This window comes from Lutra lutra, chromosome 5, assembly GCF_902655055.1.
Source record: "Lutra lutra chromosome 5, mLutLut1.2, whole genome shotgun sequence".
Taxonomy (NCBI): Eukaryota; Metazoa; Chordata; class Mammalia; order Carnivora; family Mustelidae; genus Lutra; species Lutra lutra.
In genome coordinates, this window is record NC_062282.1 from 149,634,817 (window position 1) to 149,653,993 (window position 19,177).

General features: G+C 39.3%; 1 protein-coding gene across 3 annotated transcripts in view; it reads right to left on the reverse strand.

Moving 5' to 3' along the window:
• Window positions 1-12,082: 12,082 nt before the first annotated feature.
• The window catches only part of YTHDC2 (YTH N6-methyladenosine RNA binding protein C2), a 76,793-nt gene continuing 69,698 nt past the window's right edge, over window positions 12,083-19,177 (reverse strand). For 2 of the 3 annotated variants that reach the window (XM_047729708.1, XM_047729706.1), the window contains exons 27-29: window positions 16,223-16,426; window positions 15,286-15,468; window positions 12,083-14,069 (exon numbers count right to left, since the gene is read on the reverse strand). In XM_047729708.1, coding sequence (XP_047585664.1) covers window positions 13,989-14,069; window positions 15,286-15,468; window positions 16,223-16,426 — 468 coding nt within the window. In that variant the 3' untranslated portion in view covers window positions 12,083-13,988. The remainder of the gene's footprint in view (window positions 14,070-15,285; window positions 15,469-16,222; window positions 16,427-19,177) is intronic. The other variant, XM_047729707.1, reaches the window with a different exon arrangement.

Sequence of the window (19,177 nt, forward strand, 5' to 3'; positions counted from 1 at the left end):
TGGTTCTAATAACTGTAAACGTTATTAGAAAAATGAAAACTGATCCTATAATCATCAGGAATCAATACATATAACAGATTCATGACTTTCTGTTTTAACCTAACGATAACCCAAACGTCCCTTCTATTTGAGGGGATACTTTATTGTTTTATAACTGATGGGAGGCAGAAGAGGCCAGACCCTTTTTTTTTTTAAGTAGGCTTGAACTCAGAACCTGGAGATCAAGGGTCACACACTCTACCAACTGAGCCAGCCAGGGACCCCTCCCCTTCTCTGCCCGTGGAACCTTCCCTGTCCTACTGTCTAACAGGAAGGGTACCCACTTGACCAGTCATTTGCTCCCACCAACCCTGATTCTTCAGAGAGTGTGACAAAGATACAGAAGAGGCTGGAAAACTGCTGAAAAAGAGAGGAGAATCTAGCGTTGGCAGGGTGCAGCAGCAGCAAAGCCAGGGGCAAGGTCCCAACCCAGACTTTCTCTGGCTCTCATTCCATCTCCCTCTGCCTATTTCCATACCTGGTTCTTCAATCCCATCAATTCTGGGAACTGTTTCACACCTGTCCAATAAATCCCTTTACCACTTAAAGTCAGAATGTGTTACCTACAATTAAGTAACACCAAAGTTTGTGACTGATACACATGCCCAGTTCATAAGGGTGACCAGCAAAGTAACTCTTCCCCAATCCAACATATTTAATCGTGTACTTAATAGCACTTTTACTTAAAGCAGAAGACCAAAAACTAATTAAAATTTCCAGAAAATGGGGCACATGGGTGGCTCAGTTGGTTAAGCGACCCACTCTTGATTTCAGCTCAGGTCATGATCTCAGGGTTGTGAAATAGAGCTCCATGTTGGGCTCCATGCTGAGCATGGAGTCTGCTTAAGATTCTCTCTCTGGGGGTGCCTGGGTGGCTCAGTGGGTTAAAGCCTCTGCCTTCAGCTCAGGTCATGATCCCAGGGTCCTGGGATTGAGCCCCCCATGGGGCTCCCTGCACAGCAGGGAAGCTGCTTCCCCCGCCCTCTCTGCCTGCCTCTCTGCCTACTTGTGATCTCTGTCAAATAAATAAATAAAATCTTTAAAAAAAATTCTCTCTCTGCACGCCTCCCTCAAAATTAAAAAAAAAAAAAATCCATGAACCACATCTCTAAAGATGATCTAAGTATTGGCCCATTATCGGTGCCCTTCCTCACCGGAGGACCCTACACTATGCTGTTTATACAGTCCTCCAAGAAATCATTTCTTGTGTTGTTATTCTCCCCAACATTTCACACCAGAATTTAATACAATCTCAAATCCTTTTTGAAACAAGACAGAGTATTTTACATATTTACATACTCACATAAGGGTTTCTGATAGTTAGCCAGGATATATTAAGAGTGGATGAAACATGTTCTTAGAAAAAAATAAATTGTAACTATGGAATTGTTTTTAAAAAATTATTGCCACGTGGAAGAGAAAGAACCACCAGCAGTTAAAATGGGTGTGTGTTTTTTAAACCCAAAGATAATAGGCCCAATTTTTTTTTTAAAGATTTTATTTATTTATTTGACAGAGAGAAATCACAAGTAAGCAGAGAGGCAGGCAGAGAGAGAGGAGGAAGCAGGCTCCCTGCTGAGCAGAAAGCCCGATTCGGGGCTCGAACCCAGGACCTGGGATCATGACCTGAGCCGAAGGCAGCGGCTTAACCCACTGAGCCACTCAGGTGCCCCAGGCCCAATTTTTTTAAAGGTTATTTTCCTGGGGCACCTGGGTGGCTCAGTTGGTTAAGCACCTGACTCTTGATCTCAGCTCAGGTCTTGAACTCACAGTTGAGTTTGGGTCCCGAGTTGGAGCTCCCCATACAGCGTGGAGCCTACTTTAAAAAAAAATAAAAATTTAAAAGTTGAAAAAATATAAAGATTATTTTCCTCATTTAAAAATAAATTTTGGGGTGCCTGAATGAGTCAGTCGATTAAGCATCTGACTCTTGATTTCTGCTCAGGTCATGATCTCAGAATCATGGGATAGAGCCCTGCACCAGGCTCACACTGAGCATGGAGCTTCCTTGAGTTTCTCTTTCTCCCTCCCCCTCTGACCTTTCCCCAGAACCCACCCTCAATGTGCTCTCTCTCTAAAAAATAAAATTTAAAATACATAAAGCTAAAAAAACTTCTAAATAACAAATAAAAATAAATTATTAAAATTGACCCAGGCAGGGGCACCTGGGTGGCTCAGTGGGTTAAAGCCTCTGCCTTCAGCTTGGGTCATGATCCCAGGGTCCTGGGATCGAGCCCCACATCGGGCTCTCTGCTCTGCAGGGAGCCTGCTTCCTCCTCTCTCTCTGCCTGCCTCTCTGCCTACTTGTGATCTCTGTCTGTCAAACAAATAAATAAAATCTTAAAAAAAAATAAAATAAAATAAAATTGACCCAAGTATAGCTACAACCATTTCTATACCCAAATCACCCCACTTTAATAGCATGTTATGCTATTAAGCATAATTAAGCATATTAAGCATATGCTCTTAGTACTTATACTTAGTAACTAAGTATACTTTCAAATAATGTAATACAATTGCCCATACCCTTTCATCTAGTAATATCACTCCTGGGTATCTGCCCTAATGAGATTATTTAGAATAAGAAAATATGTGCAATAATACTATTTATAATAGAAAAAAATAAAATTATGGATTTTATTATAATACATGAAATTTATTAAATATCATATATCCATTACTATGAATGAATCAGGAAGTCAATCTGCAATAGCATGGAAACATTATCTTATAATTTTAAATGAACATAAATATTAAATAAAATCTTTAAAAAAAATAAATGAACACAAATAGACTAAAATATTACACCATACTAAAAAGAAACTAAGTAAAATTCATATTCAATCATGAGCTTTTTTCTCATTGTTATTTTCTTTATTCCTCTAACTTCTTAAACAGTTGTGTATTAAATGCCTCCTGGACATTGTTCAAGAAACCCAGTCTATGAAATCGAAAGCTTCTCCACTCCCAAGAAGTGTATAGTCTGTGAAGGAGGAGGCAGGAAATGAAAACAAGGAATGCGATTACTACAATGAAAATATGCAAATCAGGGGCACTTGGGTGGCTCAGTGGGTTAAGCCACTGCCTCTGCCTCAGGTCATGATCTCAGGGTCCTGGGATCCAGCCCTGCGTCGGGCTTTCTGCTCAGCGGGGAGCCTGCTTCCTCCTCTCTCTCTCTCTGCCTGCCTCTCTGCCTACTTGTGATCTCTGTCTGTCAAATAAATAAATAAAATCTTTTTAAAAGGAGAAAGAAAGAAAATATGCAAATCAGGAAAAAACTAAGTCAGTACTGAGGAGTGGCAAGTGGTTAGTATATGCTTAACTTTTTCAGAAAGTGTCCAGCTACTTTCTAAAGCGGTTCTATCATATTACATTCCCGCCTTCCGTGGGTGGGAAGTCCAGTTGCTGGATATCCTTGTCAACACTTGGCACGAGCAGTCTTTCTCACGCCAGCTGTTCTACTAGATACGCAGTGGTATCTTGTGGTGGGTTTTAGCTTGCCTTTGCCTAATGACTATTGGTGCTGAGCATTTTTTCATGTACTTACTTATCTTCTATCTTCTTTGGGGAAATATCTGTTCAAATGGCCCAATTTTTTTAACTAGTTTTTTTTTTCCTTACTGTAGAGTTTTGAGAATTGTTTTAGGTATTCTGGATGCGAATGGTTTATTGACTACATGCCTTTCAAATAGCCTCCTACAGTGTATGGCTTGTGTTTTCATTCTCTTAAGTGTCTTTTGAAGCACATAAGTTTTAAATTTTGATGAAGCCGAATTTACCTTTTTACTCTTTTAGAGATAGCAGATCTGAGAAATCTCTGCATAAGCTCAGGTAAGATTTTCTCCTGTTTTCTCCTAGAAGTTCCACAGCTGTCGTTCTTACATTTAAGCCTATGATGTATTAGGAGTTAATGTTAGTACATCATGAGACAGAGATCCGAGTTCATTATTTTGCGTAGGGAGAGCCAATGGTTCCTTCACCATCTCTTGGAAGGACTAGGCTTCCTCCATCACATTGCCTTTATGTTGTTGTTTTAAAAAAAATTCAGTTGTCCAGGCGCCTGGGTGGCTCAGTTGGTTGGGCAATTGCCTTCGGCTCTGGTCATGATCCTGGAGTCCCGGGATTGAGTCCTGCATCGGGCTCCCAGCTCTACGAGGAGTCTGCTTCTCCCTCTGACCTTCTCCCCTCTCGTGCTCTCTCTCACTGTCTCTCTCTCAAATAAATAAATGGAATTTTTTAAAAAAATTCAATTGTCCATAGATGATGGAGTCACTTCTGAACTCTCCATTATGCTCCACTGATCTAATTGTCTATCTTTATGCCAATATCAAGTTGTTTTGTGGTCCATGACTTTGTAAGTATTGAAATCAGGTAGTATGAGCCCTCCAAACCAGTACTTTTTCAGAGGTCTTTTGGCTATTCTAGATCCTTTCCATTTCCATATGAATTTTGGAATCAGTTTGTCAGTGTCTACTGAAAAAGGGTGCTGAAGTTTTGACTGGGATTGGGGAGAATTTACAATTTAACAGTACTGAATCTTCCAATCCATGAACAAGGTTAATCTATTTGTTTTTTAGGTCTGCTTTACCATTTCTCTCAGCAGTATTTTGTATTTCTATAAGCCTTTTACATCTTCTGTCAGCTATTAGTCCAGGTATTTGATATATTTTATGTTATTATAAATGGTATTGTTTTCATTTTAACTTACATTTGTTGCAATAATATGTGTAAGCAAATAACCTCTCCCTGCCTTTCCCCTTGCTTGTGCTCTCTCTCTAATCAATAAATAAAAATCTAAAAGAGATTTATTTATTTATTTATTTGACACACAGAGAGAGATCACAAGTAGGCAGAGAAGCAGGCAGAGAGAGAGGGGGAAGCGGGCTCCACTAAGCAGAGAGTGGTATGCGGGGCTCCTTCCCAGGACCCTGAGGGCATAACCTGAGCCGAAGGCAGAGGCTTAACCCACTGAGCCACCCAGGTGCCCCAAATAAAACCTTTTAAAAAAGTGTATTGAGGGGCACCTGGGTGGCTCAGTGGGTTAAAGCCTCTGCCTTCGGCTCAGGTCATAGTCTCAGGGTCCTGGGATCCAGCCCCGCATCGGGCTCTCTGCTCGGCAAGGAGCCTGCTTCCCTTCCTCTCTCTCTCTGCCTGCCTCTCTGCCTGCTTGTGATCTGTGTCTGTCAAATGAATAAATAAAATCTTTTTTAAAAAGTGTATTGAGGTTTTTTTAAAGATTTTATTTATTTTGGAGAAAGAGCACACACAAGTTGGGAGAAGGGGCAGAGAGGGAGAGAGAGAATCTCAAGCAGGGTCCACGCTGACCTCAGAGACTGACACAGGGATCCCATGACCCTGAGATCGTGACCTGAGCTGAAATCAAGAGTCAGAAGCTTAACTGACTGAGACACCCAGGTGCCCCAAATTTACTGAGATTCTTTAAAAACAAAATTACCATATTGATCCAGCAATCCCACTTCTGGGTATATATCCAAAAAAATTGAAATCAGGATTTGAGAAAGATACATGCATTCCATGTTCACTGCAGCATTGTTGTTGGGCAATACCTTCTGTAAATGTTAATTAGATCAAGTTGGTTGATAGCATTCTTCCAGCCCACTGTATCGTTTCTGATGTACTGCCTATTTTTTCTATCAATTATTGAGAGGGGGTATTGAATTCTCTGACAATAATTGTGGACTTATGTATATTTTTCCTTTCAGTTCTATCAATTTTTACTTAAGTATTTTGAAGCTTTTTTATAGGTACCTGTGTGTTTAGGATTATTATATGCATTGACCCTTTTATTACGACTAAATGATAGTTTTTATCCCTGATTATATTCTTTGCTCTGAATTCTCTTTTGCCTGATATTAATATAGCCAGAAGCTTTTTTTTCTTTTTCCATTAATGCTAGCAAGGGTAACTCCTTCCATTTTTTTTAACTTTTATTTGTGCTTTCATATTTAAGTATCTTTCTTATAGGCATCATGTAATTGAGTCTTGATTTTTTTTATTCTACCTAACAATAATTGGGATTTTTAATTGGGATTTTTAAATTTTTTATTTAAGAAATCTCTATACCTGGGGCGCCTGGGTGACTCAGTTATTAAACATCTGCCTTTGGTTCAGGTCATGATCCCAGGGTCTTGGGCTCCCACATTGGGCTCCCTGCTCAGTGGGAAGCTTACTTCTTCCTCTCCCACTCCCCCTGCTTCTGTTCTCTATGTCTTTCTCTGTCAAATAAATAAATAAAATCTTAAAAAAAAAAAAAAGAAAAGAAGAAGAAAAAGGAAAAAAAGCCCCAATGTGGGGCTCAAAACCATGACCTGGAGATTTGGAGATCAAGAGTTGCACACTCCACTGACTGAGCCAGCCAGTTGCCCTTTAGTTGGGATTTTTAGACATTTGATATGATTATTGATTCTGTTAGATGTGAGTCTATCATGTTGCTACTTATTTTATTTTTGTTCTTTTTTTGTTGTTTCTATTTGTTATTTCAATTTTTTTTTTCCTCTTTCCTGCCTTCTTTTGGATTTTTACAAGTCTAGCTGGTGGGAACAGGTACTATTCCCTTTAATCCTTTCAAATTGTTCTTTTCCCGACCATTTCTGCACATGCATGCATGCCTCAGCACTCTACTGAATATTCCAGGGATACTGTCTACGCATCTCTGGGGTTCTCTCTGTATGCAGTTCTCCCTTTGGTATTCTGTTCTATGAACTCTAGCTGTTTGGTTTCCCCACTCTCAACTATGTTGCCTCAGCTCTGGATGCTGTCAAGTTCTGCTTCAACTCCCCTCCCCCTCCCTGTGTCATGGCCTAGATATCTCACAAGGCAGTAGGTTTGGGCAGGTATCTTTGTTTCTCATCTCTCAGGGATTACTGTCCTTCACTGCCTGATGACCAGTGTTTTGAAAACAAGTGTTCCATGTATTTATATATATGTTGTTTCAGGGAAGAAAGTAAATCTGGTCCATGTTACTTCATTTTAGTTAGAAGTCAACTTCTTGGGGCTCCTGGCTGACTCCCCCAAAAAAGTGTGTGACTCTTGATCTTGGTGTCATGAGTTTGAGTCTCACATTGGATATAGAGACTAAGCAAATAAAAAAAAATTTTTTAAGTGAAAGTCTTCACTATCCAATATTTAAAAGTTGCTCTAAAACACCAATAATCAAGACTATGGTGTTGGTGAAGGGACAGATACAGAGTTCAATAGAACATAAAGAGTCCAGAAACAGAGTCAAACAAACATGGCAAACTGATTTTTCACAAAGGTACAGAAACAGTTCAATAAAGGGCACTCTTTTCAACAATAGTGTTAGACCCACTGCATATCTACATGCATAAAAATGAACCTCAACTTATTATCACAACTTGGACAAAAATTAACTCAAAATGAATCATGTATCTAAAAATATAAAATTACAGAAACAGAAGAAAACCTTCCTGACTGGGAATAAAGCAAAGAATTCTTAGACATGACACCAAAATCACAATCCATAAGAGAAAAAAATTGGCAACCTGTCAATTTAAAACTACAAAAACAAACAAACAAACAAACAAAAATAAACCCACCAAAAAAAATTCAAAAATTACTGGGAAGAGAATGGAAAGACAAGCTATAGGAAGAGAAAAAATATTTGCAAATCACATAACTGACAAAAAACTTGGACTCCGAATACAGCAGCCCTCCCTATCCAAGGTTTCAAGTACCCACAGTCACTCTTAATCCAGAAGGAGGTGGATGGTCCTCCTTCTCAGGTATCATTGGGTCAGCAGTAGCTGAACGCTATGACACAATGCCTACAACATTCCCTTCACTTCATCTCATCGTGTACGCATCATCTCACGTGATCACAGGGTGAGTACAGTACAGTAAGGTATGTTGAGATAAACCACATTCACATGACCTTTAATGCAGTATATTGTCATAACTGTTCTATTTTTTTTTAAGATTTTATTTATTTGACAGACAGAGATCACAAGTAGGCAGAAAGGCAGACAGAGAGAGAGGGAAGCAGGCTCCCAGCTGAGCAGAGAGCCCGATGCAGGCTCGATCCCAGGACCCTGAGATCATGACCTGAGCTGAAGGCAGAGGCTTAACCCACTGAGCCACCCAGACGCCCCATAACTGTTCTATTTTATTAGTTGCTGTTCATCTCTTACTATGCCTAATTTATAAATTAAACTTTATCATGGGTGTGTATATAGAGGAAAGAAAAAAAAAACAGTATATAGGGTTCAGCACTATCCATGATTTCAGGCATCCTTGGGGGGTATTAGAATGTAGCCATGCACATAAAGGGGGGGTAATGTATATAATGAACTCTCAAAGCTCAACAGTAAGAGAACAATGGATTTAATTTTAAAATGGTCAGATCGCTTGGAGAGACACTTCACCAGAGGATAAATGTTGTGTCCCCTTCCACCATGCGAGGACACAACGAGAAGCCAGCAGTCCGCAACTGAGAAGATGGCTACCCCCAGAACCTGACCATGGCAACACCCTGATCTTGGACTTCCAGACTCCAGAACTGTCAGAAACAAATTTCTGTGGTTTGTAAGCCTGTGTAAGTCTGTAGTATTTTGTTAGAGCAGCCTGAACAGACTGAGTGACATAACAAGCCCATGAACAGGGGCGCCCGGGTGGCGCAGTGGGTTAAAGCCTCTGCCTTCGGCTCGGGTCGTGATCCCAGAGTCCTGGGATCGAGCCCTGCATCAGGCTCTCTGCTCAGAGGGGAACCTGCTTCCCTTCCTCTCTCTCTGCCTGCCTCTCTGCCAGCTTGTGATCTCTGTCTGTCAAATACATAAATAAAATCTTTAAAAAAAAAACAAAAACAAAAACAAGCCCATGAACAAATGAGCAACATTAGGAGACATTAGAGAGCTACAACCTAAAACCATGATCAGAGCCTACTGCACATCTAAAAGAAGGATAAAAACAAAAGATATTGACAATAGAAAAGCTAAAATAAAAAACACAGGAAACAACAGATGTTGGCGAGGATGTGGAGAAAAAGGAACCCTCATGCACCGTTGGTGGGAATGCAAACTGGTGCAGCCACTCTGGAAAACAGGATGGAGTTTCCTCAAAAAATTAAAAATAGAGCTACCTTATGATCTAGTCATTGCAACTAATGGCTATTTAACCAAAAAAATACAACAACAGTAATTCAAAGGGATACATCAGCCCTATGTTTATTGCAGTATTGTTTAAACAGCCAAATTATGGAACCAGCCCAACTATCCATCAATTGATGAATGGGTGACGATAAGGTGGGCATGTATATACAAGGTAACATTATTCTGACATAAAAAAGAATGAAATCTTGCCATTGGCAACAACATGGAGAGAGCTAAAGACTATAAAACACAACAAAATAAGCCAGCCAGAGAAAGACAAATACCTTATGATCTCATTCATATATGGAATTTAAGAAGTAAGACACACAAGCAAAGAAAATAAGAGAGAGACAAACCAAGAGACAGACTCTTAAACTGCAGAGAACAAACTGATGGTTACCAGCAAGGAAGTGGTGGGAGAAGGGAGAAACAGGTGATGGGGATTAAGGAATACACTCATCATGATGAAAAAATTAATAAAAAGGAATGGAGAAAGGTTATGAACATATCCTTCTTAGATAGATACACTGGATTAACTCTAGCAGGTCTCTCGGTTTAAACTGATTACAGTGTATTTATATTTATGAAGTTATTGTGCCAAATACAACAAAATAACATGCAGAACACACATTCTGTAGTACTAGTTAGTTATACTATTCTTCAGTGGAATTTAGCAACAATTTCATAAAATTGATGTGCATTTTCAACTTAAAAGAGAAAAAAGAGGATACTGACCATAGTTAAGTGCTGTCAGCTGGAACTCTGAAGCATTGCTGATAGGGATGCAAACTGGTAGAGCCACTCTGGATAATAGTTCGGCAGTTTCTTATAAAACATACACTTACCATATGATTTGGCGATTCCAGTCCTGGTTATTTGCTCAACAAACAGAAACATATTCCTGCCCAAAAACCTGTGCACAAACGGTTACCTGTTCCAAATACAATCACACGTGTGTATAACCAACAGGTAAATGGCTCCCAAAAAAATGTGGCACATTCGACACAATGGAATATTACTTGGCAGGAAAAGGAAATGGACTTTGATATACACAGCCTGGATCAGTCTCAAAGGCCTTATGCTGAGTGACAGAAGGCAGCCCCACATGGTTATATACTGTAGGATTCTACCTATCTGACGTTCTCAAAAGGAGAAAACTAGCATGTCAGAGAATAGATCTATGGTGGGACGGCATGAGCGGTGAGAGGAAGCTGTTACTACACAGGGGTAAGTGGCACGAGGACGTTTTAAGGGTGATGGAACAGGCTCCTAATGGAGGTGGAAGTTCCTAAATCTGTGTTGGTGTCAAAATTCAGAGTTGCACATCTAAAAAAAGTTGGCTTTACTGTATGTTACTTCTAAAAGTTAAATAAGCCTTACAGAAAACTTGACAGCAGAGTTAACACTACATGGTGACAACCAGTTGGCCACATGGATATTCTGGGAAGAGCATTCCAGGCAGAGTCAACAGCTCACTCACGTCTCTGGGCTGGAACAGGCCTAGGATATTCAAGGAACAGTGGGGAGGCTGGTGTGGCTAGAGTGGAGTAAGCAGAGGAGAGGCGAGACAGCCAGAGATATAACAGCGGACTGGATCATGTCGTGTTGGTGCCATAGTAAGGACTTCAGTTCCTGGGAGAAGTGGGGGGCTACTGCAGGGTTCTGAGCAGCCAAGTAATGCAAACTTTTAAAAGGATCACCAGGAGGGGCACCTGGGTGGCTCAGTGGGTTAAGCCTCTGCCTTTGGCTCGGGTCATGGTCTCTGGGTCCTGGGATCGAGCCCCGCATCGGGCTCCCTGCCACGGACATAGCCTGCTTCTCCCTCTCCCTCTGCTGCTTCCCTGCTTGTGCTTTCTCTCTGTCAAATTTAAGTAAAATCTTTAAAAATAATAAAATAATAAAAGGATCACCAGTTTCTGTGTGGAAAACAGATTGGGAGCAATTTTGGTAACCCAGGTGAGGACTATGGCTTAGTCCAGAGTGGTTGTGACAGATGTGGGGAGAAACAGTTGGGGTTTAGGTCTATTTTGAAGGTAGACCCAAGAAGATTCTCTGCTGGAGGAGAGACTGAGAGAAGGAAAGACATCAGGGATGACTACAAGTTTTCTGGCCTTGAGCAACCACAAGTGATGGAAACAGGGGCTACTGAAGAGAGAAGTTTTGGGTGGAGCAGGCTGTAGGAAAGAACAGTTGTTCCATTTTCAATATGCAGCACTTGTGATTTTATGAGACAGCCGAGTGGAAATTTCACCCTTGGCTACAAAGACCGAGGCATGCCCAGGGGCTCTGGGCAGATGTGAGTGCACTGTGTGGTGGGCCTGTGCGTGGAGAGGAGCTGCGGAAGGTTCTGGAGCACAGTGAGCATGTGAGCTGTGGGAAGCTCACAGACAGGAAGGCGTCATCACCTGTCAATGACAAGTTCAGGGGCAGGATTTGTGCCCCGGTGTTGACGCAGAGGTGAAGCTCATTTGACTTGGTCCTCCAGACTTCCCCTGTTGCAGGAAATAAGGCTTTCTATGGTGAAGAAGGAGTCTCTGAAGACAAAGTCTTAAATAAATTGGTCTTTTCTCGAAGTACACATTTGAGACTGTGCTTCCCTCACTGGCAAGCTTTGCTGTAATTGGTAGAATAAGGCTGGGGTGTACAATGGATAGAAGGGCACATTACCAAGATCCAGTGTCCTGACAGGGAACACATTTAAAAGATTTCCTATTGAACATGGGTCTTGAGTTTTTTTTCCTTCCCTTATGGTAATAAGGCAAATTTTTTCAATGAGGAGATTCTGATATGAAATCATCACCTTCTCTATCAATTTAGTATTCTTCAAGGTATTTGAAATTCCCTAACATCTCAAGGGGTATTATTGGTCATTTTTACCTTAGCCCTATTACGGAGGGTCAGAAATAACAAGATCTAGATATTTTAACAGAATTTCATTTAATGAGTGTATTTAAAGTTCATCTCTTCCAAAAACAGCATTTTAATTACATTTAAATTGTGTTCATTTTAAATATCAACAAACCCATCATTTACATACAGAGCTAGATATTAGAAAACAGAAGGAAATTAAAACAAGTTTTATTTTTTTTAAAAGTCCTCACTTCCAAATTTAGAACACCGTAAACTGCTAAATATATACCTCAACAAAGTATATATACATTATCAGAAAAAACACAAGTTTCTGTAATAGGAAAAGACTGTAATACACATACAGCAGAACATAATTCACACAGGCTCAATTTACAGGTGTATCTCTAAAAGTATAAAACAAACAAAAACCAGTAACTACAAAAAGGCAAAAATAGGCAAAAAATCACAGCTGCCATTCTAAGCTACTATGCCAACATACAACGCTTTCCAAGAGAAAGGAGGATTTTCAAGATCTTATGGTGACCCTAACTTTTCACTTCTTTGTTCTCAAATGCAGAAGCAAAAAACTTAGAGGAGTTGTCTTCTTGTCTTTCAATTAGATTCAGGCCGGTTTTTCTTCATGCAGCAATAACCCAAATATATCATGAGACGTGCTATCAAAGCTGCTCTATTTAGAGCTCAATAACCAAGACATTTCTTTCATTTCTCCCTGTACCTTATTTCCCTTCAAAAATCCTCTGGGGAAACTATATTATAGACAGTGGTGGTAAAGTTATCAAATAATCCTGAGATGACAAAAAAAAAAAAAAATAGAGGAGAGTTGGCACTACACAGGTTTTTAAAAAATTACCCATTTATTAAACCATAAATGCAAAAAAATAAGAAATCCAAAAATGTAAGTAGGATGGAAAGTACTAGAAAACAAATAGAAGGCGTTCAGAATTGTGGTGCTGGGGACCTTAGTTTGAAAGACATACACCAACCAAGCTCTCACTAATTATTGGGCACTTTTTTTTTTTAACATGTTTCATTTGTTTCCATTTTTAACTTGTCTAAATCAAGCTTCTCTAGCCAAAACGAAGAGGACATAATTACAGCACTCACGTGAGAGAGGTGTGAAGGCTGTAACACGGGAGGAAGAGACGGGTATGCAGCACACTGGGTTAAGAGGCAGGAGGACCAGGAATAAGACTAAGCACTTAATCTGATCTGAGCAAAGACAAGGAGTGAGGAACTCTCCCATTTCCTTCAGATGTAACTGCACTTCATAATCAAAGAAAAAGAACATCTCTCCGTTTTTTCTTCATGTATCTCAGGTTTAAAATGGCAGAATGAATAGTCCTTAATCAGCACACACTATTTTCAAAAGGGGCATTTTTAGAATTGGGTTGTTTGCTTATTTTTTAACAACAAACCTTAAGAGTTGACGGTTCTAAAATGGTGCTCAGGTGTACTGACACATTCAGGCCTTTTTCTTAAAACAATTTACTTTGCATTACAAAAAAATCATAGGTCAATTAAGAGTCATAGGTCAGTGTTTTCAACAAATGAAATGTTTAACTTCAAAATTAAGTATGGTTCAAACAACTGCTGTTGTGCCAAACAATGAAACTACTACTATTTTATTCACTTATAAACATATAATTAACAAACATGACATAATCATTCTTTACGATCACTATAAAAATGTAAATTACCCTTTTCTCTTTTTTATGAAGATGGTGGGTCTTAAGAGAAACTCTCAATCAGAAAAGCCCATCCACTCCTAACAAACATCTCCACCTCAGTTTTTAGAAGTCAGTGCATTCGGTGGCTTTAAATAGGTACAGTGTTCTCCTGTAGCTAAGAGCTCTAAACGAGTTAAAAAAAAAAAAAGATAAATAATTTGAAAGATATCCTTAGTGATCACAAATACTGCCAATACTCAAAGTCAAGGAGCAGATAACCTGAGTGTCAGTCGGCTGCGGTTTTGTCTCCCAGGGGAAGGCGTTCCCATAGCTGCAGCAACTGTTCGCCAACCTGAGGCTCTAGTTCCTAGATAAAGCAGAAGTCAGAATAAACACGAAAGGAACTAGACTGAATTTTTAAATCACCAAAACCTATGCTGATAAAAATGTGGGACAAGTCCATTCAATTTCATTTTCTACGAGGACATAATAAAATCACATGGCATGTATTGCTCTGGGATTCTCTGTGTTCAGGTCTGTGAAATTCACTTCCAGACTTCAAGATTAGAGTTAGCCTGCAAATATGGCAACAATGTGTGACAAAATGGTAATTTCCACCGAGTTCTCCTGGAACTTCTATCTGGAAATAGCGAATTTCGTTTTTAATGGGGATTTGCCAACGGCACTCAGCTTCAGCTTTCAAAGGTTTACTATGAAACCTAGCATATTAGATGTTTGGGGGTTTTAAGGAAATCATCAAGAGTATATGATATTCTTATCTTAGGAATTAGACTTATTTCAAAATCCTTATTTTAGAATAAAAATTAAAATATTCTGATACAACTGAAAAGAATGTCATTTATAGTCCTCTTGTGATATGATGTGCATTTAAAGAGAACCCAAACACTTTATGTATGGTGATTTAAAACTAAGTCACACTAGTTTAAATAAATTATTAGCTGTGTGACCTTAGAACAATTTCTCCTGTTTCTCCTGACTAAAACTGGGCTAATAACTCAACATGCATTGAATTAAACTACTTCATATACAGCAGCTAGCACTGTGGTCCATATATATATGGTAAATTCCCATCTCCTTAACTAGTTCAAAATGCATGTCAGCAGCTATCATGATAAAGCCCAAGTAAATGCAATAGAAATAAAAAAAGCCACAAAAATATAAAAAGGCTGTTATTATGTCATATAATTAGTTAAAGCACAAAGAAGTCAGATACTGTTGTTATCCTTAGACTTTGGTGAAATTACTTCAGAATTACACTCGGTTTTTAGCAAATCTCCCATTAGTAAGGCAATAGGAGCCTCCGTGAAGTAACTTATGAAAGATTTTATATGTATGTAATGGCAGAGAGAAGCCCAGGTTACAAAATGTTAAAAAAAGCCACGAGCTCTGTCAAACACCTGTGCAAGCAGGTGTTCACTAGCTCTTCCACACGTCGGAACCATCTCCTGTGTGCATATGGAACACACATTCTGTACTCTTATGTCTCCTCCTCAAACCACCGAATAACAGCAAAGCAAAACAAAAAGAAAAGCAGAAGACAAATATTAAATGCCACTGTATACCTGCCCGTCTCTGCTGATCTGGACTTTCTTGTTGTCGTTCCAGGGATTGAGTAAGTGGTGAGCAAACTGAAAGGGAAGACTTTCCTTCCGGACCCACTCCACCTTAAATACTCCTCCCAGTCCAGCTGAGCCCCAGTCCTGGCTCTTCTCCCTTCCTATCTCAGAAGACATCCTAGAAAATCCCTGCGGGTAAAATGAGGGCAAGGGGAAAGGTGAGGATGATATTAAAATTGTCTGAATTCAATTTATCTGAGAAAGCTCTGAGGTTTTTTAAATTTTAAGGTAAAAATGTAATATAAAAATAATAGATACCTCACAAAAACATAAATTACTGTTTTTCATAAAAAGAAGTATTTGCAAATTTTAGAGGGAAGACTGATTCCAGCCTTCTAACATAATTTCAGTATGAACAGATACTTTCTAAATAATGTATTAACAGCCCTAAACCCACACTTATTCCATGATAAACAGATATAATCTAACCTAATAGTTTTTACTTCCAAAAATTATAATAATATCAAATAATAAATTCCTTAGTTTCTAAATTCAGATGGACATCGAGTCAAGAGGAGTTAAGAAACACACTCAGTTTCTGGATTACCAATTCTAACTTCCTTATCTCTTTAAAAAAACATTTTACCAAAAAGTCAAGCTTCTCGTTACTCTCAATCCACCTGAGAAATAGTAAATCTGAACTTGTCCTCAGAAGGAGAAATGGTTATCTAGAAAGGTTCTGGTAAGACGAGGAAAACAACGGGATCCCTAGAGTCAGTCCCTTGAAGAGGTAACACTACATCCCTCATGCTCAGTCAAGCAAAATGCATTCTTACATCCCGATACAATAAAAAGCCAGGGTGGTTTTGGGGTTTTTTTTTTAATCTTTGTGGTCTAACGTGCAGCCAGAACAGCCCCATTTTACTGGTTCAGGATGGCTCACCTGGAAATGTCCAGATCCTTGAACAGAAAATACCAAGTAAACCATGCTGCTTTCCCAAAAGGCTCGATTTAGCTTCCGCTCATTACTAGGGGTTGTAGACCAGATACCCTTCTGTTGAGAAATTTCAAGGTTTCTCAAATTGCTACTCTTCATTATGAAGTATCGAATAGGCATGTTTGGTCTTGGTGAAGGAGATTTTGAGCCCTATAAGAGAATGCATAAATTCTTGAAAGGTAATTTGACCTTCCGAAATCAATAGGCTCCATTAAATAACATCTTCATAAACATATAAATCAAAATATTTTACCCAATATTCAACAAATGCAAATAGCTCCATCATGCCTGAAAAGCTACATAAGACTTGATCAAAATGAGGTTAAAGAGCCAAAACCAAACACTCGTTTTTAAGAGCATTCAAAATCCCTTATCAAGAAAGGATCCTGGATTACAAACTTTGATTTATGCTCCAAATGTACTTTCAGAAAATATTTTAATAAACTTTCAAACACTGAAAACAAAACAAAAATTGCTTCAGCTTACCACCTGAATACAGTTTCCAGGCAACAGTTCAGGAGAGGGAAACAAACAGAACCCCAGTCTCCCTGAACTGCAGAGACAGAGCTTGGAGTCGAGAGGCCCAGTAGTCAGAGTGTGCATAGCAGAGGGCTGGACAGAAGAGAGCTGCACAGAAACAGAGTTCCCGAAGAACTGAAGACAGGTCCCCACAGAAACGGAGTTTCTGACTCTGTACTGACCTGCACAGGCTTACGAAAACTTGACCTAACGCCAGGGAAAGATCCAGAGGAAAGCAATAGACTTAAAACCATTCCCGGAGCTCACATGGGGCTGGGAGCAATCCCTATTATGCCCAGCCATGATGGAAAGAACTGGTTTTTTTTTTTGTTTTTTTTTTGTTTTGTTTTGTTTTGTTTTTTAAGATTTTATTTATTTATTTGACAGACAGAGATTACAAGCAGGCAGAGAGACAGTCAGAGAGAGGAGGAAGCAGGCTCCCTGCCGAGCAGAGAGCCCGATGTGGGGCTCGATCCCAGGACCCCGGGATCATGACCTGAGCCGAAGGCAGCGGCTTTAACCCGCTGAGCCACCCAGGCGCCCCTGGGAAGAACTGTTAATACAGACGGCGTTAGCCCCCAGAAGGCGCACACCTTAGTACTGAAACTAAATTAGTACCAGAATAAAAACTGCTCTGGACCTACCATAACATCACGTAAAAGTAAATCTCAACAAGATTAAACAGACAGCAACTAATTTAGCTCTGTACCAGAACCACGTCTGACAGTACCAGTACCACGTCTGACAGTACTTCTGTACCAGAACCACGTCTGACAGTAAAAATATCTTCCAAAAATAAAGGTGAAAAAGGTTTTCTAGACAAAAGCTTAACAACTTCATTTCTAGAATATCTGTACTCAAAGAAATGGTAAAATGTTTCCAGACAGAAGTATATGATTCAAGACAGAAATTCACATCAACACAAAAGAATAAAGAGCACAAGAAATGGTAAATATTGAATAAATATAAAAGACATTTTTCTGACTTTTGAGAGAAGACACTTTACTATGAAGTAAAAATACTACACTGGCATTTTTTTTTTTTAAATCTTTATTTATTTGACAGATCACAAGTAGGCAGAGAGGCAGGCAGAGAGAGAGAGAGGAGGAGGAGGCAGGCTCCCTGCTGAGCAGAGAGCCCGATGTGAGGCTCGATCCCAGGACCCTGGGATCTTGACCTGAGCCGAAAGCAGAGGCTTTAACCACTGAGCCACCCAGGCGCCCCTACACTGGCATTTTTAACATGAGACCAGTAACTCAAAAGACTGGGGGGGGGGGGGGTAAAATACACTGTTGCAAGCTTCTCAAACTATACCTGAAGCACATAATACTGATTGGAAATACACCAAGGAGAGTTAAAAAGGGCTTTAGGTACGAATTCTACCAAACATTTAAGGAAAAAAATCATATCAATTCTAGGTATCTCTTCTAAAAAGCTTAAGTAGAAAGAAGACGTCCCAACTAATCTTATGAGGCCAGCATCACCCTAATACTAAAACTATACAAAAACAACACAAGAAAAGAGAACTACAGAATATCCCTCATGAACAAAGATCCCAAACTTAACAGAAGTTTTGATTAAGCAAAATCAAATCCACTAATATTTAAAACAATAATCATTGTGACCAAGTGAGGCATAAACATTAGACAGTCAATGAGATCCACTTTATTAATAGAAGAAAAAAAGAATTATGTTATCATTTCAGTAGATGTAAAAAAAAAAAGCACTGAACATAATTCAACATTTATTCCTAATAAATCCTCTCAGCAAACTAAATCTAAAAGGAAATGTCCCATAGTTATGTTATCATAAATGGTGACAGATTTAACTAGGGGCTAGCTTTCCCTCTAAGGTCAAGGCAAAGATGTCTGCTCTCAACACTTTTTATTAAACATTTTAAAGGAGGTTCTAATCAGAGAAAACAAGCAAGAAAAGAAAGGAACAGAATCAATACTAGAGAGGGAAAAAGCAAAACTACCTTTATTAACAGATGAAATGATTATATATACAGAGAATCCTGAGAAATCTACATAAAAAGTTAACAGGATTAATAAATGAAATAAGATTGTGGCATAGTGGGTAAATATAACAAGAGTCAAATGTATTTCTATATGCTAGCAATGAACAACTGGAAATTAAAAATTTGAAGAACAGGGCGCCTGGGTGGCTCAGTAGGTTAAGCCTTTGCCTTCAACACAGGTTATGATCTTAGGGTCCTGGGATCGAGCCCCACATCGGGCTCTCTGCTCAGCAGGGAGCCTGCTTCCCCGCCCATTCTCTGCCTGCCTCTCTGCCTACTTGTGATCCCTCTCTGTCAAATAAATAAATAAATCTTTTTTTTTAAGATTTTTATTTATTTATTTGAGAGAGAGCAAGAATGAG